The sequence below is a fragment of the Larus michahellis genome, chromosome Z (assembly GCF_964199755.1).
Source record: "Larus michahellis chromosome Z, bLarMic1.1, whole genome shotgun sequence".
In the NCBI taxonomy this organism is placed as follows: Eukaryota; Metazoa; Chordata; class Aves; order Charadriiformes; family Laridae; genus Larus; species Larus michahellis.
In genome coordinates this window covers 28,979,771-29,005,863 of record NC_133930.1, presented here as the reverse complement: position 1 = coordinate 29,005,863, position 26,093 = coordinate 28,979,771, and the positions used below count along the sequence as shown (strand labels likewise).

Genomic DNA, 26,093 nt, shown 5'->3' with positions numbered 1-26,093 from the left:
ACCCTTAGCACCCTTGTGTGCTAAAAAGAAGGCAAGTGATAACGGATGAATGCAAAGCAGTCGCTGAAAAGTATGAGCGAAAAAGGCAACTATATCCCTAGAAAGGAGGACTCGAAATAATCATGGAACAGTCATTTTCTCTCTGACACTCAAAAACGTAGTAGAGCAACTTACCGGATAATCAAGTTATATGTAGCAGGAACATCAGGTCCCAAACTGTGGTCTCCAGTTGAAATAAGAGGCCCGTGAAATCATACTTAACATTAAAATGTACGTCACCTTTGTAATGCCTGTTTATTAATGGTCTGATGATGAAGTGTATGGTGGGCAACTAGAAACTGTGGAGTGTAGTAAGCTATGGTCCAAAAAGTTTGGCAATTACTGATAAATCATTGGCAATTATTAGGTAGTGATGAAGAGCCAATATAGATTTATCAAAGGGCAGTCATGTAAAACCAATCTAATACTTTTCTGTGGTAGTTTAACTTGTTTTAGTAAGGCTCTTGAAAGTAAAGAGAGAATGGCTAGATGGAATCATCGCAGCTGGTTCCAAAACTGGTTAAAAAAACTTATTCAAGGTGTAGTCACTAATAGTACAAAAGAAGATTGCGAAGAGATTTTGAACAATGTACCACTGTGAGAAGCAGGTTAATTTTTCCTCAGTCCAGTTCCAGTCCATATTTTATCTTACACTGATGATGGTACAGGTAACATAGTAATAAAACATGTGGATCACATCAGACTGGAAGGAGTTGGGAATGCTCTGAAAGGCAGAGCTAGCACTCAATGATCTTGTATTCTAGAAACAGTCTGAAATCAGCACAGTTAGATTCAGTAAAAATAAATGTAAACCACTAAGCTTAGGAAGAAAAAAAAATAAATCAAAGGCAGAAATAAAAAAAGGGAAATGAACTGTGTAAAGAAATAGCCATACCAGAGAAGAGGCTCTGAGAGAGTATACTGTGACACTTACTAATAAAGTATCATAAGTGAGAAAAAAGAGAAGTTATTTCTATTTAAGCCAATGAGACTCTGCTTAGGCTGATGTACACACTTAGAACACCACAGAGTGAGATGCAATCAAATTTAAAGGGCTTCAAAAGAGAGCAGTCAGAATGCTAAAAATTTTGGGAAGGATGACCCATGAGGAAAGATTGAAAAAAATGGATGTGTTACAAAAGAGATGACAGAGAGGGGACAGCAGTTGTCCTTGACTATGTAAAAGGTAGCAAGCAATCTGTAAAGAAAACAGTGAGCAATTCATGTCCATAAAGGGAAGAAGAAGTAATCTACTTAAATAAAAGCAAGAAATATTTAACAAGCTATTAGGAAAAATGTTCCCACTGCAACAGCAGCAGGGCACTGGAACTGGCCATCTGGTGATGCCACAGTGACAAAAGCACACTGTCAATGTAGATCATGTCTCTGAACTACCTAGAGAACAGTGTCTGGGCAACTGCAAGCCTTTCAGAGACCAGAAATGGGACCCATCAGACCTCTCATGTTGGCAGCTGTCCCTTTGTTTAAGATAGAAAGGAAACACTGTCTGAAAAGAAAAAGGTGTAGATTTGGGGGGGGGGGGGGGGGGGGGTCCACAAAAGTCACTGCTAATTCACAGTCAGTCAGTGTTCACATGGCATGTTGTAAGATAGTGTAAACCTGGGGAGAGATGGGAGATGATGTCAGCCTAAAGTTTTTCTGAATTTTTTAGATCCGTGGCTGCTCCATGGTGCTGGAGCAAAATAATGTCAATTGCAATTCATTGCTCACTCTGTGTTGCCTTGGCCCTACCTGAATGACAACACTGTACTCCTCTGGTGCAAATCTTGAAAAAACTGGAACTCACCAGACTTCCTGAGTCAGGCAGATGTGAATGGAGAGTAGCAAAAAAATCCCAAAAAAACAACCAACCAAAAACCTGGTGCTGCTCAGTCAGAATTTCACCAGTGTCTGTCCCACTGGTAGATTCAATCCTCCAGCAATTCTCCTAAATAGCTAGCAGAAGTTGAGACATAGTCTGTGTTTCACAAATACTCTCCAATGCAAAGTGTACAGTTTGCATAATATATTAAAACAACAGTGTAGTCGAAGAGACAGACTACACCTGGAGGTTCTTAAAATTAAATTTAACTTGTAGGTAAAATTCTGAGATGTTTCTCAGGGAAGAGCTTATTGCAGGGAAGAGCTTATTGCAGGAACTTGGAGATTTGCGTTATTAGTTGGGCCTAGACGTGGTACCAGGAAAGGTAGACATTTATTTTCTCTCTGTAACATATGCTTGATCGGTGGCTGAATACTGCTGGGTTCAATAATTAAAATTATATGAATAATTTTATTCATTTAGCCTCATAACAATAAGGCTGGTCCTGTAGTTTCACTGTAAATTCTGCTCAACAATATAGTTCTTTGAAATATATAGTTTAAAAGCAGGCACAATGACTATTCTGCTAGTGTGTAGACAATGTGAAAACTTAAACACAGAACAGTAATTTAGAAATAAAAGAAAACAGAAAGAGAACAGCTTTAAAGATCATCTATTAACTGGAACTCTGAAACTTCATAACAAAAAAACTGATTTTAAAAGTATACTTCACGCACCTACTTGATCAACTTATCCAAAATTACCTGATATTAGAAGTTACCTACTAGAGGGAGGCAGGAAGAGTAATCCTTACCACCCTTCCTATCCCTTCCAGCTGACTCTGAGGAACAGTGAGTTGTCTTCTGCGAGAGCTGCATACACAATTAGACAGCAAGGAAAGATGAAAAAATGAAAGAAAAAGAGACTATAAGAAGTATCCCCAAAGACAGAGAAACATTCACATTTAAATGTACAGAGATGGAATAATAATAAGTAAAATTGTGGAAACTTTTGCTTAACTCAAAATATTCAGTCTTGGCTGCCCTGAGGAGTATTCCTTTCATCTCACACTGACATAGAAAATTCTCAACTAGCTTTTGTTCTTTTTCTGAGCCTAACATGAAACTTTTCTAGTTACAACTAAAGCAACAAAAACCTCGGGAAGAGAGAAATGTAACAATTACCTACCCTTCTCCTCCACTCCCACACACAAACATACACAAAGTTTTGGGCAACAATCCAGATCTTTAACTAGCAAATATGGGAATCTTGCTTAGAAGTCCTTTTCTTACTGCCAGTGGAACTGCCTGTTTTTCCTCTAAGTTTCTAATTAGTCCTTAAGGCACCAGAGCTCTGCTTTGTTAGTCACTGTTTACAGCAGTGGTCGATCTGAACTAGCTGCTGTTTCCTTGATGGCTCAGGTAGGCTATACACCTTCTGGCACACTCCTGCTTTGGGGTCTACCACATTAAGAGTCTATATCAGCTAAGGCAATAAAGATGCTATTTGAGACAGTTGAAATTCAACCGCAATCTTCTCAAAGGAGATGATGCAGAAACAAACGAAGTCTGGGAGGGGTAATCATCGACTTCATTATGCTGGCAGCTTGTTACATGGTAAAACAGGCAAGAGGTCTTTTTTTATTTTTGTCCCAGGTCATGTACACCATTCATTCAGTGAAGATTCTTCACTGCCACTCACTTTTGCTGTTTCTCCCTCAGGAAGAGATATAAGCACACAAAAAAATTAATTTTCTGACCCTGACAGTGGAGGAAAAGGACAACCATACTTTCTTGCCACATAAAAAAACCTGAAGACCTAGGATTTCATCCTGGTGAACCATGCTTTTATGTGATTTTTAATCACTGTGCTCTATGCATAATATGCAAAAGCTATGATATAGCATTTGAGAAAACATTGTGCATGCATTGTTGACTGTCTGCCTCTTGCAATGAAAAGTAGTTTCAGGTGTAATGTTTCATATGATAGTTTAGTGGTACCTCCTGGAAAGCAAAGAGTGTAAATCAATCTTATCTGTCATCCTATTATAGACTTAAACTGATCGTGATAGTTTATATATGCAATACAAAGTTCTTAAAGAATATTTCACACAGTGCTAATTGATGTTGTTAACAGAACATAAACTTGTGTGAAAACAACAGAATTCTTTTGTTGTCCCCATTAGCTTAAAATCTATCAGCACGCACAAATTATTATTTATATACACAAATCTTCCACTCTGAAGGGTTTAATCGCAATTTCTCTAAGGATAATTGTCTGTGGTTGGCCCAACGCACTCTCTGCTTGTAGTACTAAAGCTCACATTGGTGCCTCATTAAATGTTCATTTCAGCTGAGATGGCAAAAGAAAAGATTTTTACCAAACATGCCCCTGGTCTCTCCAGAAGGCTCTAGGGGTCTATATTCAGGGCAAAACTTTGTACTTAGGGCCTACCTCTCCTTTTTTTTTTTTTTTTTTGGCTTGTTCCTTGCTAAACCATTTAAATGACTTCCAAAACTTTAGATCATCTACAACAATGATAAGGGCAATTTTAAAAGCACTAGTGATCATACATGCCATCTTCCTTTTACACTGTGACTTGAAATGCAACTGAAGGATATCAGTTTTTGCATTTAGATTTTTGTTTTGTTTGCACTATCTTACCAATTCAAAATAGGGTGAATATGAAATAAACACAAGGGTTTCTTTTCCAGCTCACACATATTACCTGAGCTTCTCAAGGACTTCACTGAGAAAATGCTACCATAATGCTGATAATTTTGTAAAACTTGTAAGAAGTTTAACAGTTTATGTGCTTTATTTTTACTTTCTTCCTAATAAACACTTATTAATAATAAGTGAAAAAAGTCAGACATTAATAATAATAATAAAGACCATGTAAACATTATTCTAGGGCGTTTTTTCCTTTTGCTCCTACAGGGTTGTTTTTATTTTTATCAAGGTCACAGCTGGCATTTTTATCAAGAAGGAAAAAAATGTCTATTTTGTCCCTTTCATGACTGACAACTTCAAAGAAATTCACAATATATTCACAGATGAGTCTTTAATACTGTCACTACTTCAAAAGCTGGAGGAGGACATAATGCAAATGCCACAGAACTGGAAAAATAATGTGTTAATATTTTGGCCCCTCGTTTCCTAAGAACACAGATTTGTGGAGCTTTGGTGTGACCTTTCTGTGGCAGAAAAGCCATGAGCTGTTTTTTTCCAGTTACTTCTTAGAACAACATTTTTTTCTTTAGAGATGTAAGTTTAACGAGAAAAAATAGGATCTTCTATTAGGGTAGCATACCTGAAAAAAAAATGGCCCAATTTCAAGTACATGAAGAGGTACTGCCATTTTTAGAACAGGGATTTTTGATTCAACTTCAGTTGGAGCCAGAGCAGTAACTAAGATACACTTGAAAGCTGGATCTCCCACTCACACTTAAAAATAAGAATGTCCACAGAATTTGGCATATGCTGACAACTATGTTGTTAAAAAGAATGTATTTTTGTATCTGCTGGCTATCACTACAGTTACAAATTCCATAGAAATAATATTACGTACCCTCGCAAAATCATTTGGATGATGCAACACGTTTGACATCATAAGTTACAAACAGAATTTCACTTCACAATTCATCTGGAAATTTCAAGCTTGGGAAAAGGTCATGTTTTGGTCTAACAACATTCTAAACATGAGGTTTTGTTATTATAATGATTGTAAAGCTCAACTCGTATGACAACTGAAATAAAATATACTCTTACCTAATCCAGTTTGCTTGACTTTAGGGAAAAATACTAATACCGAGTCCAGGTGTGCTGACTCCCTCATAAAAGTCTCCAGGTCATTATTACTGAAGCTCAGGAAACCGTGTGATTCACCATGTGCAAGTATTATTCTACACAGGTCGCAAGGAAAAATATTGTGGACTTTTTATATGAACTTGGTCCAAAAGCTGATCCAGGCTTGGACCTATTTTTCTGTAGCTGCATTCATGATGGCATGTATTCAGTGTATGTTATCAGGTAAGCACTTTTCACAAGCTATCCTTTTTCCTTATGCTAAAAACTACAGTGTAGTCTGGTGTGTGTTTTTCAAATCACATTTAAAAAAAAAATCAAGTCAGAACAGAAAAAAGGACAAATGTACTGAACTATGCTTATGAACTGTAGTTTTTAATGACTATAAAAGGTAAAAGCAGTAGAGAATATAAAACAGAACATTAAATATGTCCTCTTTTCTGGTTTTCACTTCATGTCCGAAAATGAAAACTGTTTGGAAAGATAAATAAGGAATGTTCATATGCGGGACATGGTGGACATAAAGATGTTTCTCATTTGCAAGTTCATTTATCTTGGGTAAGCTTAGGATTTCCTGTAGTATAAAAAAAAGAACTTCACCATAAATTACAGCCTAGACTTCACAATGCATGTAGATGTCTGGAGCCTAAGAGGGACACGAGATCTTAAAAAATCATTTTAAAAAGCAACTTCTCTGCTCAGACCCTAAAGTCCATTTCTGGCTCACCAGCCATCTTCCAGAGACAAGGCAAAAAACTCAGTATTCTATTCATTGATCAGGGATTATTATGTCTGATTCCAGTGATGGCACAGATATATAAGTACAGTATAATACCAGTCAACTGTAATAGAAAATATATAAATATTTTTAACACAATTTGAGTAAGCAGTCAGATGAAAAGATTATCTTCCTGCTAACAACAGCTGTCAATAACATCTGTCTCAATGACAACAACAGTATTCTCCTTACGTGTCCAACTGTTCTCTAAAGGCTTCGTTTCTAAAGCAGCCTGCTTGGTGATAAAGAGTACACTTGTCGTGTACACTTGGAGCCTGTCTTTCCTGCACTTGTAATTTTTCAGAGAGAGGTTTGACTGGATGCGTTTGCTATCAACCACCTTGATGGTATAGCAGACAGACAACTCCAGAAAAGGTAATAATAAAATTCAGGGTAAATAATACAAACCAAAAGTAAATCACTGTGATTAATCAAAGGCGTTTGTATCCTCTTAAAAGTAGTGAGAGGGCACTTTCTTACTCTTTCTTTTCTACTTCCTAAAAGTTAGATGTATTTCAGGCAGGAAATGTTGTAATCTTTTGCACAGCATACCAGAGGAAAGGTCTGTGCATTTAGTCTTTGTGATGGACAATAGGATGTCAAATCTAGTAAGAACATCCTGAATAATCTCATCTTTGAAAAACGACCAGATACTTACAGGGATTTATATTAGCACTATGAATTAATAACCTATGGCACAATCTTGATACATAATACTACTTTCTTCCTCAACTTATTCCTGTAAATGATTTACAATCCACCTCTGTTAGAGGAGGAAGCAATGTTCCCACAGTTCCCCATCAGAATTAGGAACATCTTAAGGACGGACACACAGTTTTGCACAAACATGACTTTGTGCATTTTTTGCTTTTCTTTCTATTAATTTTGTGCTTGTATAAAACATGACCGTTTGCAATCTAAGCCTAGTCCATAACAAATATTACTGCAAATATTACTCCTTTCATGCAGTTGTCTCTCTTATGGCCTCCAGCTATGTTCTAGCTCATATGCTTACTCCCAGGTACAATTCAACAGGCTGTGTGGATGCAGACAGGCTTTGATATAGTTGGGCTTAAATGCAACAATTATCAACGCCAGAATGTGAGGTGCAAACCAGCTGATATTGGTTTGAATTGTACATTGTGACCAGTCAAACCGCATACCACTCAAATTTGTCATTTACTCAAGCATAGTTGTAAAACATGTTTAGAAGCACTGCACTGGTATAGATTTAATCTAATTTGATTGCTCACTGGAAACACCCTAGCAAAGGCAAATGAGTTATCTTTAGGGCTGATGAAAAGATAACCTCACAGGCACTAGGAAGTTCCCTTTATTATCTTTAGAACTATTTACAATAGATAGGATCCATCCCTAGCCTGCTTTAATATTCTTGGCTGTGGTAGACCTAGAAGGTTGTTATTCCTGCAGGTTACATCTCTCCCTTGCTGTGGAGGAGTACCTGTAAAAATGTCCCCAAAAAAGAGAGAGAGGTTATTATACCTAAAGAAACAGCCATCTGGGGCATTTGATGGCTCTTTAGTCCTTCACATGCAGTGAGCAATCATGACTGGTAACAACGTGAATAAAACCCTGGTCTCAACTCCTTATCTTTTCTACTCACTCAGATTGCCTTGAATCCAAACAGTGGTGGGAGGGAGGTAAAGCATCTATGTGCAGAGGCTGCAGTGGGGACTGGACTTTATGAGTAGCATATCAAGTAGAGCTTCCTGTCTCCTCTCCCCTCTCTGCACCTGTTTTAGAGCCATGTACAATCTATTCCTTGTGCTGAATACAAATCCAGAAAGACACTAAGGCAATGACGCCATAAAAAGCAAAGAGAAGTCAGCTTGCAGTGAGTCAGGAAGATGGAATGACTCTTCCTGAGAAGAAAGAGATTAGGTTCTTCCTATGTTTAAAGGAAACTTGCGTCTTAAACTGGTGAAGTACAAGCCAGCAGTCTGGATGAGCAGACAATGAGGTGGACCGAAAACAGACTGAACAGGCAGGCCCAGAGCGTGGTGATCAGTGGCATGAAGTAATTGGAGGCCATTAACTAGCAGTATACCCCAGGGGCCAATAATGGGTCTAATCCTGTTTAACATCTTAATTGTCTGGATTTTGGAGCAGAGTGTGACCTCAGCAAGATTACTAATGACACAGAACTGGGAGGAGTGGCTGATGCACAAGAGGCTGTGCTGCCCTTCAGAGGGACCTTGACAGGCTGGAGAAAATGGGCTGACAGGAACCTCATGAAGTTCAACAGGGAGAAGCGCAAAGTCCTGCACCTGGAACATCCCCACTCACCAATACATGCTGGGCCCTTGTTGGAAAGCAGCTTTGCAGAAAAGTACCCGGAGGTCCTAGAAGACCATGACCATGCAGATTCTAGGAGACCATGGTTTCAACCAAGTGGAACATGAGCCTGCAATGTGCCCTGGTGGCAAAGAAGGCTAGTGTTATCCTGGTGTGCAGTAGGCAGCAGGTTGAAGGAGGTGATCCTTCCCTTCTGCTCAGTGCTGGTGAGACATGCCTGGGTTCTGTGTCCATGTCTTTTATCTTTATATGTTATATGCTGAAGCATAAGGATACAGGGAGGTGATTAAAGACAGCCAACATGGCTTCATCTAGGGCAAATCGTACCTGACTAATCTAGTGGCCTTCTACAATGAAGTGACTACATCAGTGGACAAAGGAAAAGCAACTGATGTCATCTACCTTGACTTCTGTACGGCCCCCCACAACTTTCTTACCTCTAAATTAGAGAGACATGGATTTAATGGATGGACTGTATAGTTGGATAAGGAACTGTCTGGATGGCCACATCTGAAGAGTTACAGTGAACAGCCCAATATCTAAATGAAAATGAGTAATGAGTGGTGTTCCTCAAGGGTAAGTACAGGGACCAATACTATTTAATATCTTCATTAATGACAGGTAGTAGGATTGAGTGAACCCTCAGCTAGTTTGCAGACAACATCAAGCTGAGTGGTACGGCTGATTCGCTTGAGGGAAGGGACGCCATCCAGAGGGACCCTGACAGGCTTAAGAGATGGACTTGTGTGAACCTCATGAAGTTGAACAAGGCCAAGTGCAAAGTCTTGCACCTGGATTAGGGCAACCCCCAAGATCAGTACAGATGGGGGATGAATGGATTAAGAGCAGTCCTGATGAGAAGGACTTGGGGGTACTGGTGGATGAAAAATTGGACATGAGTAGACAATGTGCGCTTGCAGCCCAGAAAGCCAACCGTCTCTGGGGCTGCATCAAAAGAAGCGTGGCCAGCAGGCTGAGAGAGGTGATTCTGACCCTCTACTTCGCTCTGGTGAGACCCCACCTGGAGTACTGTATCCAGCTCTGTGTCCCCCAGTACAAGAAAGACATGGAGCTGTTAGAGCAGGTCTGGAAGAGGGCCACAAAAATAATCAGAGGGCTGGAGCACCTTTCCTACGAGGAAAGGCTGAGAGAGTGGGAGCTGTTCAGCCTGGAGAAGAGAAGGCTCCACAGAGACCTTACTGTGGCCTTTCAATACTTAATGGGGGATTATAACAAAGATGGAGAGAGACTTTTTAGTAGGGCCTGTAGCAGTAGGACAAAGGCTAATGGTTTTAAACTGAAAGAAGGTAGATTTATATTAGATATTAGGAAGAAATTCTGTACTGTGAGGGTGGTAAAACACAGGCACAATTTGCCCAGAGAAGTTGTGGATGCCCCATCCCTGGAAATGTTCAAGGTCGGGTTGGATGAGGCTTTGAGCAGCCTGGTCTAGTTAAGGACGTCCCTGCCTATGGGAGGGGGATTGGACTATGTGATTTTTGAAGGTCCCTTACAATCCAAGCCTTTCTATGGTTCCAAGATACAAACCTGGTCTTTATACTCCCTGTGCCTGCAACTCCAAGTAATTTTCTCTGAAGGATTAAAAAAACAGCTTCTCATTTATTTTTTTATGTAAATCTAAGAAAACTGGCCATTTACTATAAATTGTGACTAACATATTGTTACACATAACATATGAAACCTAAATACATCCTACTTTTTCATCTTTAATCTATTATTAGTGTTTAATATTCTCTGTACCAAATATAAAATCACTACTATTTCACACATGTAGTATGTAAGAGGTAGTCTTTTGCCATAGCAATTACAAATTGGACTTTATTAACCCCTCTTAAAAGTCACAGTGCACACATATATTTATGGTATAGATTTTAGATTAATTCAAATGGGTTATTATTTGATCATTTGAAAAAACTGTCTTGAATATAAGTCTGCAAAGGGTTATTAGCTTGAGTTACCCTCACTTAGAAAGATTCCCAGGATGCAATTCATTAGAGTAAAGCAGCATTCAACCCTTTCGTCAAGTGTGCTCCCCTTTGTGACTCCCTTTCTTGAGTTATGTTGACTCAGTAAAAACGAAAACAGAATTTTTGATAATGCCACTGTCCTGACATTACATATCATAAGGCTATGGCTCAACGGTCATACTTGATAAGAAGGACATATCTACAAGCAGCTTTTAAAAGTTGATAAAGTATGAATATACGTTTTAGGTATGCAGCAAACACATGGAAAATGCCTTTGCTATTAGCAGACTGGTAACTTTATTAAGGTTTATAATGTATTACTTTATGTAAAAAACTGAGAATTTGCCACATCTTTTTAAAAATGCACTAGAACTTTATACTTACTGCATAAATCTATTGTATGTACAAAGGTCTGAGGTTCTCCCTGCAGCTTATTGAAGTTTAAAAAGAAAAATTAATTGAAAGAAATAGCTTGGCCTATACAATGGAGTGTGGACAATCCTTTTAAGTAATTAGCATTTTATCATATCCAAATAACACGGGTTTTATTGAAATTCAATCAAAAAATGCTGGCCTCAGCCCCATAAAGGGGTAGCACTGAACAGAAACCTGCTATCAGAGTACATAGGAAATGGCCTGGTCTGCACCAGGCAGAAAACCATTTTGCACTGTACCTGACCCCTCTGCAACAGCCTGTGCTATTTAGGGTAACCTCTTGTGAGTCTTCAGAACTGAGACTTTGTACCATATAAGATTTAAGTCGACCTTTTCTTTTCAGGTAGAAATAATTTAAATGTATTGGCATCATTAACGTAAAGTAGAATCCACAGTACAATTTGATAATTAGGTAGGAGTTTGACTTTTATCACAGGCTTTTTAAAATTTCAAATCTTTAGCTAAAAGTTTGCTTTAATATTGGTAGTGTGGGCTGTTTGGTTTGTTGTTTTTTTTTCATATAAATCTATGTGTGTAAACTCATCCTTAAGTACATATCTTAAAACCAGAACAGGAAAAGAAAATTTTATTTGGCAACTGGACAATTTCAGGGACAAGGAAATGAAATGATACAAGTAAATGCTAAAATTTTGTTTTATAACACTTGTAAAATGCAGACATTGATTATCTGTAGAGGCAGCTGAGGAGTATGTCTATTGGGAGGGTTTTTAACTGCATGAATCACATAACTGGAAGTTAAGTGATGTGTTAGAGAGCTGTATTGCTGCTCTTGATAGTTCTCTGTTTTGTAATTTATGTGTTGAAATGTTTTGAATGGATAGCACTGGTGGCCAGGGCCCTACGTTGGTGCCAAAACACCATTTTCTTCACTTGAAGTCAAACCAAATAACTACTACTGAAAGATCTACCTGGAAGATAAAATAGTAAACTACACTGGCTAAATGAAAGTAATAAAAATAGAAAATCTCTTCTATGAATGCTGTGTTTATCCTAACACGCTGCTGAGGCAAACTGATTAAAATTCAGCTTTTATGGTCTCTCGAATGTGCACTGCTCAGCTGGTACATGTTAGAGCCCACACTTTCAGCAATGATAAGCTGTTTTTTCTCATCAGTTTACAAAATTATTTTTCAACTTTCTTGGTTTCTGGGTATAAATACTGTGATTGGAAAGTAGATACATTTACGACACGTGATCCAGATACCTTCTAATTACTATCCAGGGCTCGACTCAACAAGAATGATCTGATTTTTCATGTCCCATGCTGGCTTCCAACCACCACAGACACTTAACACTCTAGGAGAGTGACATAAACGTCTCTTAGTTTTGCACATTAATGAGAGGTTTCTTCCCATTCCTTTGTCCAATACAGGAGGCCATTTGAAAAGCCAGTTACAACTTACTTTTAAGTGATAGTTTAGGCTTCATTTCAAAGAACGTATGAAGTTGGACAGGAATTTAATTTCTCACATAACAAAAATAAAGTGTTATTTGAGGAGAATGTTTTCTGAGGTCCTGCTCAGTTTTCAGCAACTTAGCTCTGGGTAATATGCAGGTAAGTAGTAGGAATGCTGCCTGAGATGAGGGACAGTAAAGCCTTGCTCCTTCACCTCTACGTATGAGATGAACATCATTATACATAAAAGTTATCCCATCAAAACAGAAAGAACAACTCACATACTTGCATTAAAAACATATGTGCAAGTCTTTGCAGGATTAAAAAAGGCAGGAAGCAACAGGTTGGGGCAACAGACACCAGATGGGTGGAAGGAAAAACAAAATGATAGGAAGACATGCTTATGTGGGCAGGTTGCATACGCCACTTTCGAGTTTGAAGGCATTTGAAGGTCTGATTTTAAAGTTCAACCTTGTTTTAAACAAATGTGATTGTTGTGTAACAGCTGCTCATGAAGCATCTGCAGCTCCAGTGCTCATGATCGATAACTGACACTAAATTTAAATCATGACAAGACCACCAACACAACATTTTAGATCACGTCATTGCTAATTTTTTACAGAATGGTGTTTAGCATAGTTCATAAGGTGGTCAGATATCTATCATGCTTCACCGAACACACCGGGGTACACCTTACATAGCTACCAGGGAGGTGGTGGATTTGTCATTAAGAGGAATCAGTACAGAGCCTAAAATTCTGCTGGTATTCATAAAACCACTATATAGCTTAGACAAGTCACTGGCAGGAGACAGTGAGAAAGAGACGAGCTTGCATGCAAATTTGTAGTGAATGGAGATAATTATGCAGGCAATGTAGTAACTCCTGTAAATGATGCCTTGCCAGCAATGTCCAGCTTTCACTGAGTTGCATTTTGAAGAAGTAAACTCAGGAACTCTGAAGAAAAAGGAACAAAATTTTATAGCTGTAAATTAACCTTTTGTGTACAGGCAAGAAAGCTAACAGACTGACCTATTATTCCTCTTACTTTGACAATTCCTTTCAAAAAACACAGAACACTACATTGAAAGCACTTCTGTGAAGATATATCACTCTATTTCAGTAGAACAAACTGAGTCATGTAAAAATGACCTGAACCTTTTGATGAACAGGAAACATGATGTTAGCAAATGTATGTAATCTACCATACTGTGTAAAAGCAAATATTCTTACTTACAAAATAAACATTCAGATTGTTAAAATGGAATCATATTCAGAACATGACGAATAACGTATTTGAACATTTGCTACAAAAAATACTGAGTGTTTCACTATTGAATCAAAAGAAAAAGAAATAAAAAATATTATAATGGTTTAATTTCACAACAGCTCTGACTAGCAAAACTTTTGTGAGTGTTTGTGAAATGAAGACAGATATATTGTTATGATTCCACTACTTTGCCAGGGTTTAGTCATACAGATGAACAGTGACCATCACCACTGCTGGGAAAAGCTGCCTGAAAGCTGACCCTAAAAATAGGAAGAAAGAAAATAATCCTAACCCTCTAAATATCAGCCAGTTACAGTCTTTATTCAAGCGAGTCTCCACATGATCGGGAATTGAGGCAGGATCCTGTAGTGAACTCCTCTTCTGATGGCTTCTCAATATGATGTCTCACTCTTGTGAATATTCCACCATAAATTTAAAATGAATTCCCAAAGGATATGGAAAGGTACACGGATGCGTATTCTGCCATGGGAAAGGCACATCGCAGTGGAGCTAATTTTATCCTCTGCGACTGCAAGCCCCATGCCTTCCAACAAATTGCTGAGGAGGTGGAGTTTCTCTGCATACTTTTCTCTCTGGCACAGAGACCTATCCTCAGTTTATATTACCATTATGTTATTTGTTCTTTCATGTGTCAGCAAACTCAGTTACCTTGTACTTACATCAACACCCTGGAAACACAGTTTTTGCCTAAGATGACAAGAGTCTTGAAAAGGAGGCCTGTGTTTTCCTTTTACCCAACAATATGAAAATAAGTGTCTTGGGCTCATACTGCCACCACAGCACAGACCAGCTGAGAGTCAGCACTTCCCTGGGAAAAGACACCAAAGTCTAGCAGGCAGCAAGCTCAGTCAGAAGAGTTCCGTGTTCCAACAGCTGAAGTCTAATTTATTTGGTTTAGGGAGGGAAGCGGGGAGATAGACTTATTTTAAATCAGGAGGATTTTTTTTTCTTTTCATAGATGAAAGGGCGAGAAGGAAAAAAAAATATCCCGGAGATGTACGTCATTGCAGAATTGGTGCCCTACATAAAAACTTTATTTCCCAGGGGCGATAATTTAGGCACCAGGTTGTTTTGCTGCTGCGGTGGGGAGGAGGATCCCGAACCCTGCGCCCCCGCCGCCAGCGAGCGGTCCCTCCAAGGACTCGGGGCTTGCTGGGACAGAACAGAAAGGGAACAAACTCCTGGGGGGGAGACTGGACGTTTCCTCCCAGCCGGAGGACACACACCCGTAGCCGGCTTCGTCTGCCTACACTTTGTCACAGCAAACTGTGCTGCAGAAGCCCACCCTGGAGATGCAGCTCCGCGGCGTCGGGAGCGGACCGGCGGGGCGCGCCCAGGGACACCGCTTGCCGCCGGCGGGAGCAGCCCGGCAGCGGAGGGGGGGTGCCCGCCCGAAGGCTGGCCAGCGAGGGGAGAGGGTTGCCGGCCCGAAGGCTAGCCAGCGGCGGGCGGCGGCGGCAGGGCCAGCCGGGCTATCTGGAGCTGGCAGATGGCTCCCCGCCCCGAGGGTCTCTCGGGGAGGAGCCGTCCCGCCCCCGCTCCCACAGCCCGGTCGCCTGCCTTGGCCGGGTCTCAGGCTAAGGCTGGTCAGGAATAGTTGCGAGGTACGAGGAAAACCCCTTACCTGTTGATTTTCAGGGCGAACGCCCTCCTGTCTGCGGCGGGTAAAGTCGCCATGCGGGAGAGCAGCCGCGGGTGCCGGCTGCCGAGGAGGACCGACGCCGGCTGTGCGCACGAAGGGCGGCTTTATTTCATTTATTTATTTTTCTTAATTGCATGCTGCGGGCTAAAAACCCGACGGTCCTCTGACAGTTCTGGGTGGCAACTTCCGCATTTCACCTTCCTAACCGAAATCGGCCGGAGTGGGAGGGATCTGCCCCTGTGCACAGCTGGCTTCGCACCCCCCGGGGGCTGCGGGGGGCTGCCCGCCGCGGTGGCACCGCACCCGGGCGACTTCGGGGGGCGGCAGAAATTACACCTCCCCGCTTCACACAGGCGACACCCGAACGGCCCGCGAGTATTTTGGAGGGATCAGGAGGGAAGCAGCGGGGAAGGCAGGCATTTAGGCAAGCGCAATAAGGAGGGAAGACACCTTGTCCCCGTGAAGGCATACAGCTGCGGAAATCCTTGCGCATCCCCCCCGCCCCCCAAATCCCTTTTATTTTGGAAACTGCGGTGCGGGTGTCAGACACCCCCGGGGGGGTGAGCGAGGAGGCAGCGGGCACCGCTGGGCACCGCTGGGCGCCAGACGGGCCCCGCGCCGCCCCCGGTCCAGCCCGTCCTCCGCCGGCGGAACAGGCGCGGCCGCCGGGCACGGCCGGGCAGGACAGGGCAGGACAGGGCAGGACAGGGCAAAGCAGGGCATGGCAGCGCTGCTGAGGGTAGGGCAGACCGGCGCCCACCGCCCTCTGGGCAGGGGAGACAGCTGGGATCCTTCCTTCGGCCCGCTGGCACAGGGATGGAGCTCTTCGGGCAGGGGGAGACCGTGATGTGTAAGAAATAGAAGCCAGCTCTTTACCTGGGGTGATATTTTGCCAATGGACACTTGCCCCCAGGATATATGTTTCTCTTACCCCTAAACTCACACGCAGTAACACAAGATACCAGCTTGGCTTGGCACAGAGCGGGCCCTGCTGCTGTTCTCTTCACCTGCACTTACAGCTCAGCTGTTTTAAAAGGCCATTTTTAGTAAGCGTCTTGTGGTTGGTTGTCTTACAAAGCGGTGTTTCCTGACTGATATTTTTCTCTCAGCCTTGGTGCAGATTTCACTGCTTCTGCAGATAAGCAGAACTCAGACTTCATTTCAAAGGGGGAACAGAAGCCAAACATGGTTTCGACAGGTGAATTCTGGGGTAGCAGAGGCAATTTAGTTTTAGGTTGTCCTATTGTTATTACACCCACGCCTAGGTGGCAACAGCATCAGGATTCACCCATTGAACAGCAGTCAAAAATCTCTCCATTCTGGAGGGTATCTAAAGGAAAACAGTGCGATTTGAGGCAAGGAGTGGAAAATTATCAAACAGTGAAGGTCTAAAATTGTGCTACTAACAATTACCTCTTAACCTGCAGGATTCACCATTCTCCAGAGCACTGCTAAGTATGAGTGGTCTCAAATATGAATGTTAACCCCTACGGTCCTTGAAGAGCACTGTCTATTTGCTGTTAGGGAAGTGCAGAAGGCTGAAGAGGTGAAAGATTTAACAAAACACAGAAGTAAATAAAAAGTGTTGAAAATGGAAACACATATGGGTATATTTTGGGGGAACAAACCTACAAGGACCTACAGCCGAATAAGATCTCAGAGATGAATCTGAAAACCTCAGAAAGAAAATATTTAAATATATTATTAATATAATGGCATTAACTAACAAACATTTGCTTTGGGAAGAATAAATTAGACAGGTAATTGCACAGAACTTACCCACCACACCCATCCTTTCTTTACGTCACCATGATAAAGCTAAGGCCATTTACGTACATGTGATTTTGACTTAAATATCACTTAGTTACAAATCACCGATAGGTAGCTATGATCCGGCATGTGTGTTGGTGACAAGAAAACTCTGGAGTGCTAGAGATTCTGGACGTGGCAAGGCACAACTTCCCACCACCTTTCTTCTTGTCCGCACTGGCAGGTGTCTCTTGAAGATGGTCACCGCCTTCACAACCCTCTTCACTGCACAAACTGGCCGTGGTTTTAATAGATGCTTTAATGCTCTACAAGAAACTCAAAGTGTGCTGCCTGCCTTCTGACAGGCAGCTGCGATCACATTGTGTCAACTGTGGAAAGAAACAGGAAAAATGTAACCCTTTTTTAATTTTAGTAGACACACGTAATTTAAATGGTCACATCCATTTTTGAGAGACTAATCTGACACGCCCAGTGTTTGATTTTTTTTCTAGACCAATGGTATGCATCCCTTACCTATTCTACTTGGAGTCGAGGGCCTCAGCACCTTTGAAAGCTACGCACACAAAATCAAGCTGAAATATTTATTTTAACATCTTACCCTTTCTGATGTACTTACTCTCTTTGCTTTCACAGGAAATTGGTGGACAGAGGAGCTTCTCTCATATTTGCTTTTCAGAATTTCAGATTATAGATTAACATAAATCATGTTCTCCTTAAAATGCCATGAAATAAACACCAGTTTGTCAATTTTCTATGTTAGGTCACTGCAAGGACCTAGGACGGGCAAGAAATACTTCTTAAGTACTCTTTGCATACTCAGTTATGCAAAGATACTCATTCTATCTCCTGTATAATTGAAGGGAAATCGGAGGAAAAAATGTTATGCTCCACTAGTACAGTAGGTCCTTGCTATGACATGAAATTGCGTTCTGGTAGCTTAACCATGCATTATAGATAATCTGTCACTAGAAGAGCTGCTCATCCACAGTAGGAAGTCAGGTCTTCTCTGTTTCTCAAAATATTGCTTTTGAAGACCATAACTATCCTTTTCATTGTTTAATTTCAAAAGTTGCCAGGAAGTCCTATGCCTCTGTTGCCAGCAACTTAAGCTAAGGAGGAGAAAAGTAAGCAATGAAAAAAAAGCATTCTGTACATTGTCTGGTTGTAGAGACAGTAAGGCAACAGTTGTGGTATTAGATAGGTTTCACACCTGTTTTTCTGTTCACAGAAAAGGAGGTCCCATGGAAGTAATTGGATGTTCTTCCTTTACTGAAGTCTGTGGTTAATTGAGTTTGGGGTGTTGTGTTTTGTTTGCTTAAGAGAGGAAGATGTTTCTTCTTCTAGCTGTCTCTCCAGAACTGCTAACTACTCAATAAGAAGCCACTACCTCATTTTTTATTGAAGTTATTAAAAAAAAGAGTCCAGGCTTCATCTTAACGGCTCATGTGGCATGAAGTAGGACCTTCCTTGATTGCCAAATTTGGCCACACAGATTGAGCTAGCAGCAATGCAGGTAACATCACAATCTGCAGAAATATACCCATTTATGAATGATACAACTATTTATTTTGCAGTTACATACATTCTTGGTAAGCATGGACAAAAGTATTAATCAAAAATATTTTGTCACATGCAGGAAAAAGTGTCTGAGGAGGCAGACAAAAGTAAGGTTTACAAAACTGCTCGTATGTTCATCAGTTACATCCAAAACACTTAGATCATTGTAAGTTTTCATCTTTTTGGATGAACTGAATTATCAGCAGCCTACTTCAGCATACGAGAGCAAAACTCATCAAATATTCCTTTTCATCTATTATGCCAACAACCCATTGCCTTTTTTGGGAAGAAAAATAAGAAAAAAAATAGAAGTTGTATCAAGAAAGTTTACATGGTATTAACTCATTGGAGTACTACCAAATGAGATGTTGGTAAACCAACTTTTTTAAACTATCATACCTAATTAAGTATTCCTAACAGTGCTGCTCCAGCTTATTGTTAAACACCATGGTTTGAATTCTTGCAACAAACAGATCTACTATATTCAAGGTCATGAAGTCTAATCATGCCTTTAGAACAAGAAGTAGAACAAGATCTTTCCAGTCAGCAGATTAGAAAAATGATATCAAGCCAGGTGCCAGTGAAGGCAGCACAAAATCAAAACTGAAGAAAGCAATGCAACTCAGAACAGACCATGTTTTTCCAAACCTAGCTTGCTTGGATGGCAGCAGCTGTTGGTGGGTCTTGCATATGATACAGTAGAAAGCATGCTTACATCCCCCATGTCCTCATCCCCATCTTCCACATCATGCATCCCAAATGGTGGTTCTAATTGTTGCTGCATCACTTCAGCCCTAGAATCAGCCATAAAGCCACACTTCCCTCTCATTCCACTTGGGCTTCAAATGTTCTCACCATGCTTTTGTCTTCCTCCTGCAACCTGACCTGGAGGTGGTGGGTCCAGGGCCAGTCAGTTGCTGTTCCTGGGCAGGCTGAGGAGCTGCTGGCCCAGCCACAAAGAGCAGCTGAGTGGTGGTAAGGACAGCACAGCTTGGGCACATGCTTCTGGGAGAATGGCTACTGCTGCCTATTGTTTTGAAGGAGTTTGCAAGCTGAGGTTGCGGAAACGCTGGAAGACACAATAATCTGCACGTCTATCTGCCACCTACCAGGGGATTTTTTTTTTCTGTTAAGACACACATTTCCGAACATCTTTTTTCTTAAAAGAGTAAATTATCAGTCACTTCACTGGCAGTGAAGAACGCTATTGTGTGATAGAGTATTACAGCACCACGCCCATCATTAAACACAACTTTGTGGCCCAGGATAGTCACGGATGACAAAGCCCCGCTGAAGCTTTGAGTGTCACCTGCTTATTTGTAGAGGATATACCTTCGATGCTCAACCAGCAACTGAGTTAAGTCCATGTGAGTTTTCTCAGTATCTTTTACAGTCGTAAGTTTGCATCCTTGGCAAAATACACCAGCAGTATATAACTGCAGTAATGAATAACTGTTATCTGATTACTTCATAAGAACATCTGGAGGGTCACACCAACATGAAAACTGTGATGATCGCAGTACCTGCCAGCAACACACAATGCCTGTTAATGTTTGCTCATATCCCACCATCCCGCACCATCACTGGCTACAGGAGTGTAATGTAGCCAGTGCTACCAGACACTCTCTCCTTAAAGGAAGCTGACATGCTGTCAAGTTCAGTGCTGTCACTGGCATAGATCTCAGCTGTATCCAATAAAATTGAAGCGATTTATTCAAGATTGCTTTAAACAAAAAATGCTATATGAAATTTAGTAGGCTAAATCTCGGGAAAATAAGTGGAATTTTCCATTACTCCTGCTGTTGTATTAACTAGATTGGCAATTGTCCTGGTTCCGGTGGGGATAGGGTTAAATTTCCGCAGGATCCCCAGGACACAGGTATTCCATGCCATGTGAGCCCTGCCCACCCTGAGCTGGGGAGGGGGCAGGAATTCAATGCTTGGAGTGGGCAGGGGCATCCCGGTCTGATCAGTGAGTGGTTGTTCCGTAACTGTGTTCGTATATTCCTCTATCCGTGTTATTGCTGTTTTTTCTTGTTCCCTTTGCTGTTCTGTTAAACTGCCTTTGTCTCAACCAAAGAGTTTTGCCTTTTTCTTCCGATTCTTCCTGTATTGGGAAGGCCCGAGCGAGCGGCACGTGGTTCTTTGTTGCCATCTGAGGCCAAACCACGACACAATGAAATATTGAACCTTCCTTAAAAAAAAAGAAAAAAAATCACTCCTAGGCTTAAGTTTCATTTCTGTGTTGGTGAAACAGGAGAAAGGGAACTTAGTCACTTTGCAGCCTTCTGTTTTTTCATAAAACACTTGACGTAAAAAAAAAAAAAAAGACTACGTGAAAGCATATCTTCTTTTTCCATTTGTCTGTTCAAATTCGTCTGCATAAATACAAATATTACTGTCCGGATCCTCAACAGAGAGTTTCTTGAAGAAAAACGTTTCCTTGCTTACCTTCACAGCAAAACAGAACTTAAGCAGAGACAACACTGGTGAAATTTTTCCTTACTGTCATCATCTTCTTACACACAATTAGGCAACTTGCTAGATGATGTATGTCCGTATTTAAATGCTGACTATAAGCCATACCTTTATTCTAATGTTCTCAGTTTCACTAAGTTTCACATCATAACTGCGTATTGAGCACATAAGTCATAAAAAGCAGCAGTGTTAAAAAGCAGGTGCACTGACTGAAGTAACGCTGGTGTTTTTAAAAGATCTTCCTTCTCTTCTGCAACATGTGAATAATCTGTATGCTTCAAAGAAAAATAAAGTCCAGTTGTCAGGAGAAGCTGTCAATCCAAGTACAGGTAAGAGAATAGAGATGGTTTAATATAGAAATAGTTAGATAACTGACAAGAAAGAAGTAAATGTACCCAGGGGAGTATGCAAATCATACTAAAGTTATGCTTCTGTTTACCAGCTTATATTTTGAGACATACATGTGCCTGCTCAGCAGCTACTGAGCTGATCAGAAAACTGAACTTAATTTCTGTTTCCGCATTGTTTTGCGGGTTAACTGTAATTCAAAAAAATTGGGCATCATTGTATGATTTTGCAGCATCTCCTTCCTCTGTGACGCTGAACTACATTGTACTATACAGACAAGTAGGACCTTAAAGAAACCTCCTTTCTCTAGCAGCCACGGCACTTTGAGACTGTTCATTCCACTTAATATGGAAATGCCAGTGGTTCCCTTTTCCTGCTGTTTCAATCAGGTCATGCTCCCCTTGCTACTGTGTCAGGAATCAGCAAGTTGCAATGCTCTTCAGTGCACCCTCTTCCTTATTTTCATGGCTCTTACAGTCTTCTTCCCCAATTCTCCTCTAAGAATAACACCCTTAAACACTTTTGTCCATCATCCAAATCAGCCTGAAGCAAAAGGCTCTGCTTGCACCGAGTTCTTCAACATTTGGGAAGGGACTAGCTTATTTCAGTTGCAGCCACCTAAAGTAATAATTAAATACGACTTCCTGGTACCCATCGACACTTTACTGCTTTCTGATGTTGTGCGTCTGTTCTACAAATAGCTTAGAATAAAACACTCCAACTGCGCCACCCAGATTTAGGTTTGCTATGCTCATTTTACCTGCCACCACAATAAAATATGCAGGTTTTGCATCTATCTTTACAAAGTAGGCTTTATTACATAATTCAGCAGAAACGCAAAGACGGTTAATACTTACAGCAAAATTATAATGTTTAAACATTAACTTTAAAGGAACTAAAAGGAAACCCTGAAACCACAGTATTTATTTTAGGTAATTTTATTCAAGAGAAAAATAAAGAGCAGTGTCATGTGAACTGGTGAAAAGCAGAACAGCTTAAAGAACCAGGACACTGGTTTTATCACCTTTTTCTTCCCCAATACCAGATGTCTCACTGACATGTAAATGAATTTTCAGTATTACAAATAGTCTAACTTCTGAAAGACAACTTACAGCCTTTTATACGCTCTGTGATGCTAAGTTGATAGCTTTCTTATTTTTCCTTCCTTTACCCTACAGCTTTCTCACAGTGAAAATCTTGAAATTTTTCTTAATCAATCCCTTAATAACAGAACTATGTAAAGTTGAGCAGTCTCAGGACAGCAAAACCGTAAACCATCAGTCAGGGTTCTAACAGATACGGCTTTGAAAAACTGATCAAGTTTTTCATTTAAAATAGGATGCATCATACAAGGGGTTAACTCAAGTGGTTGAAACAAGAACATGAGAAGATTCATTTACCATGTATTGGTCCAAAAACTCTACAAATCAACAACCTATATAATTATACCCTGTAATGAAAGGGTGAGATTTTCCCCAGTTAAGGAAACACAAACTCCACAACTGATTCTTGTCAGCTACCCTCATTTACTAAAGATAACTAAGCCTGTCACCTTGTTAAACTCAAAAGTTTCACGCTTGTGCCGCTGCTGACATTCCACAGAGCTGGCAGATTTATGGTGCAGGACACCATTAATGATTTTAACTGCAACTAAAGAAAAAAAAAAACACCCGCATTTCTCTCACAAATCAATATTTTAATAATTTGCTTTTGAACTTATTATCTGGATAATCATGTAGCTATAGGTATTTCTGTTGGAATAAACATGGTTGTATCTCCAAGGACAAGCTGAATGAATGGATTATATAAGCTATTTGATCATTTTTTTAGACCAGACTCTTACATTCTTGTTATAATCGTACCACCCCGGATAGTTAAGGGATATTTTAACCTACACAAGTGTAAGAAGATTCAAAGATAAATACTAAGTACATTTACTCCCACACAAGCCAACAAACATACAAGATGAAGCCCAACATACTGTATCAACCTACTCAAACCTGTGTCCTGGACGTTATGTTTAGAGCAGAGAACCACACCTGGGTTTTGAGGTGTATGCGTCTACTGGTATGCATCAGCCAAATCTCTTCTCCATGCCTCCCCCAATACTATTACATTTACACCTTTTGTCATGAAATAACGGAAAATGTATTACCGATTTGCTAAACCTATGGCCCACAACATGCTAACGAGTTTGCAACACTGTTAAATTAACCATAAATATACCTTACACACGTATATGCACCCTCAGGGTATCTAATGGGAAATGGAGAAAGCTAACATTCAATTTGCAGCTTAATTTTATTTGATTACGAGCAAAACACAGCACATCCACCGCCCACGAAGGTCTGCCGGGCAGACCGCGGCGCCTTGAGCGCTCCCTGCCGGTCAGACCCGACATTTCGCTTCCTGAGACTGGCCCGAGGAGGAGCAACGGGCGGGACGACCCTGCCCGCCACAACCGCGCCCAACGGGAGGCGCCCCGCCGCCATGACCCACCTCACACCGCCCACCCAACGGCCATTAACGGACGCGTAACGCCCGCCGCGCCTCGCCTTCCCTCCTGCTGCGCCTGCGCGACAGAGCGCGGCGGCGGCGGGCGGGCCCTGCCGTGGCGCATGCCTGCTGTGCTTCTCAGGCGCAGCCGCCTGGCGGGACCCCGGCGTGGGCCGCCTGGTGCGGGGCGAGCGCAGGTGGCGGCCGCGGGGAGGGGGGAAGCGGGTGGCAGCTGAGGGGAGAGCGGCGCGCCGCGCCCTCCCCGGCCGGCAGCCCCGCATCGAGCGCCCTGCGCCTCTCCCCTCGTCCCCCCTAGGCGCAGGGGCCCGCGGCCCTCATGGAGGACGAGGACTGCCCCGACCTCGTCCCGATAGACGCGGGCGGCGCGGAGGACAGCGAGTCCAGCCCCAGCAGGAAGATCCCCGTGACCATCATCACGGGCTACCTAGGTGAGGAGCGGCCTGCCGCGCTCCCCGGCAAGGCCTGCGGGCTGGTGGCGTCCGGAGACCGCCGAGTGAGAGGCTAGGCTGCGGCGGGGGCTCCGGGGAAGCGGCCCGGCAGGTCTGGCAGCAGCTTCCGCCCCCGGGGGCTGGGCGGGCAGCAGAGCGGAGCCCTCAGCGCTGCTCCCAGCCCCACGTCCTGCTCCGGCTCCCGCTGAGCGCGGGTCCAGTTCGAGTGGCAGAACGATTTTCGACAGCTGTGCAAGCTCCTGTTCCTGATTTTACCGGCCAGTTTTCAGGGTCTGGTTCGTGCTGGTCATGTTTGACAAACCGCTTTTTTGGCCACTTAATGTCAAAATAGTGTAACGTATTTGCCTCAGTTCAATGCAGGCTGAATTGCGATCTTACCAATGACAGGTCTGGTTTCCCTCTCTTAAACCAGCACAGTTCTTGGGAGCTTCAAGTATAGTTATGCACGGTAAAGATCGAGCTTCAGGATCGTCAACACTGTTCTAAAAGTCGTAGTTTTGTACTGTATCATACTCTCTCAAAAACCTCTGAGGGCAGGGAAGGAAGGTTGCTTTTCCAAATTCCCCTAGCTGTGATCTTGTGCATGCAATGAAACTGTTAGTAAAGTGATATCACGGAAGTCGGGAACACCTTGCTTAACAGTGCCTCTTCTAATGGCGGTTAATATCAGAGCAGTGATTGCTGATGACAAAAGAGCTGGTCACAAAAAGCATTAGGAGGGAGAAGAATAAGTGTGCCTTTTGTTAAAAGAAACATAAAAATGAGTTTTCTAGGAAAAGACTGCCCAGCTGGTAGGGGACTTCTGAGTTTACCAAGCACTGACACTTAGTGAATGGGAAACTATAGATCTTTTAAAACTAATTCCATGGTGTCAAATATTTCTACAAATCAATTTTTACAGTGGTATAATAGAATGCAGGATACAAGAATGAAAACTCATACCTCAGGACAGATCAGATTTGTCTGAAGTGTGCATATGTTTGGTGCAGTATTTTCTTTTTATTTGAAAAGTTTTTTAAAAAACATTTTAAAAGAAATATGGTCCGTGTTCTAGGAGCTGGGAAAACAACTCTTCTAAATTACATCCTGACAGAACAGCATAAGAAAAGAATAGCAGTTATTCTGAATGAGTTTGGAGAAGGTATGTAAACCTGCAGAAACATTTTTTTAATCCATAAAGTGGCAAGTATATGAAATTTATGGAAATCAAGAACACTGTTGCTTTAAATTCATTACTGAAATTATTGACATACCCCATAGTCTTCAGAAGGCCAAAAAGTGTTTTGGCTGGTATTCATCAAATAATGCCATGCATTAATCTGTTTTGTACATAAATTCAGTCCCTTGGAGTCAAGTAAATGAATATATCACCCTGTTGGAAGTGCTGCACCCCTGTTTGTCCTACTTAGTTTCAAGCAAATGGAAATTACAGTAATGTGTT

General features: G+C 41.6%; 2 protein-coding genes across 5 annotated transcripts in view; one reads left to right on the top strand and one right to left on the bottom strand.

The window, feature by feature from the left end:
• The window catches only part of DOCK8 (dedicator of cytokinesis 8), a 95,543-nt gene extending 79,829 nt beyond the window's left edge, over positions 1–15,714 (bottom strand). Inside the window, exon 1 of the mRNA XM_074570115.1 lies at positions 15,516–15,714. Within this exon, the coding sequence (XP_074426216.1) occupies positions 15,516–15,568 (53 nt within the window). The 5' untranslated portion in view covers positions 15,569–15,714. The remainder of the gene's footprint in view (positions 1–15,515) is intronic.
• Positions 15,715–24,308: 8,594 nt separating this feature from the next.
• Positions 24,309–26,093, top strand: part of LOC141736126 (zinc-regulated GTPase metalloprotein activator 1A-like) — a 28,878-nt gene continuing 27,093 nt past the window's right edge. For 3 of the 4 annotated variants that reach the window (XR_012584901.1, XM_074569856.1, XM_074569857.1), the window contains exons 1-2: positions 24,311–24,631; positions 25,707–25,793. Coding sequence is in view for 3 of the 4 variants with exons in the window: in XM_074569856.1 (XP_074425957.1) it covers positions 24,520–24,631; positions 25,707–25,793 (199 nt within the window). In the remaining variant the exon portion in view is untranslated. Of the gene's footprint in view, positions 24,632–25,706; positions 25,794–26,093 lie in introns of all 4 variants that reach the window. The other variant, XM_074569855.1, reaches the window with a different exon arrangement.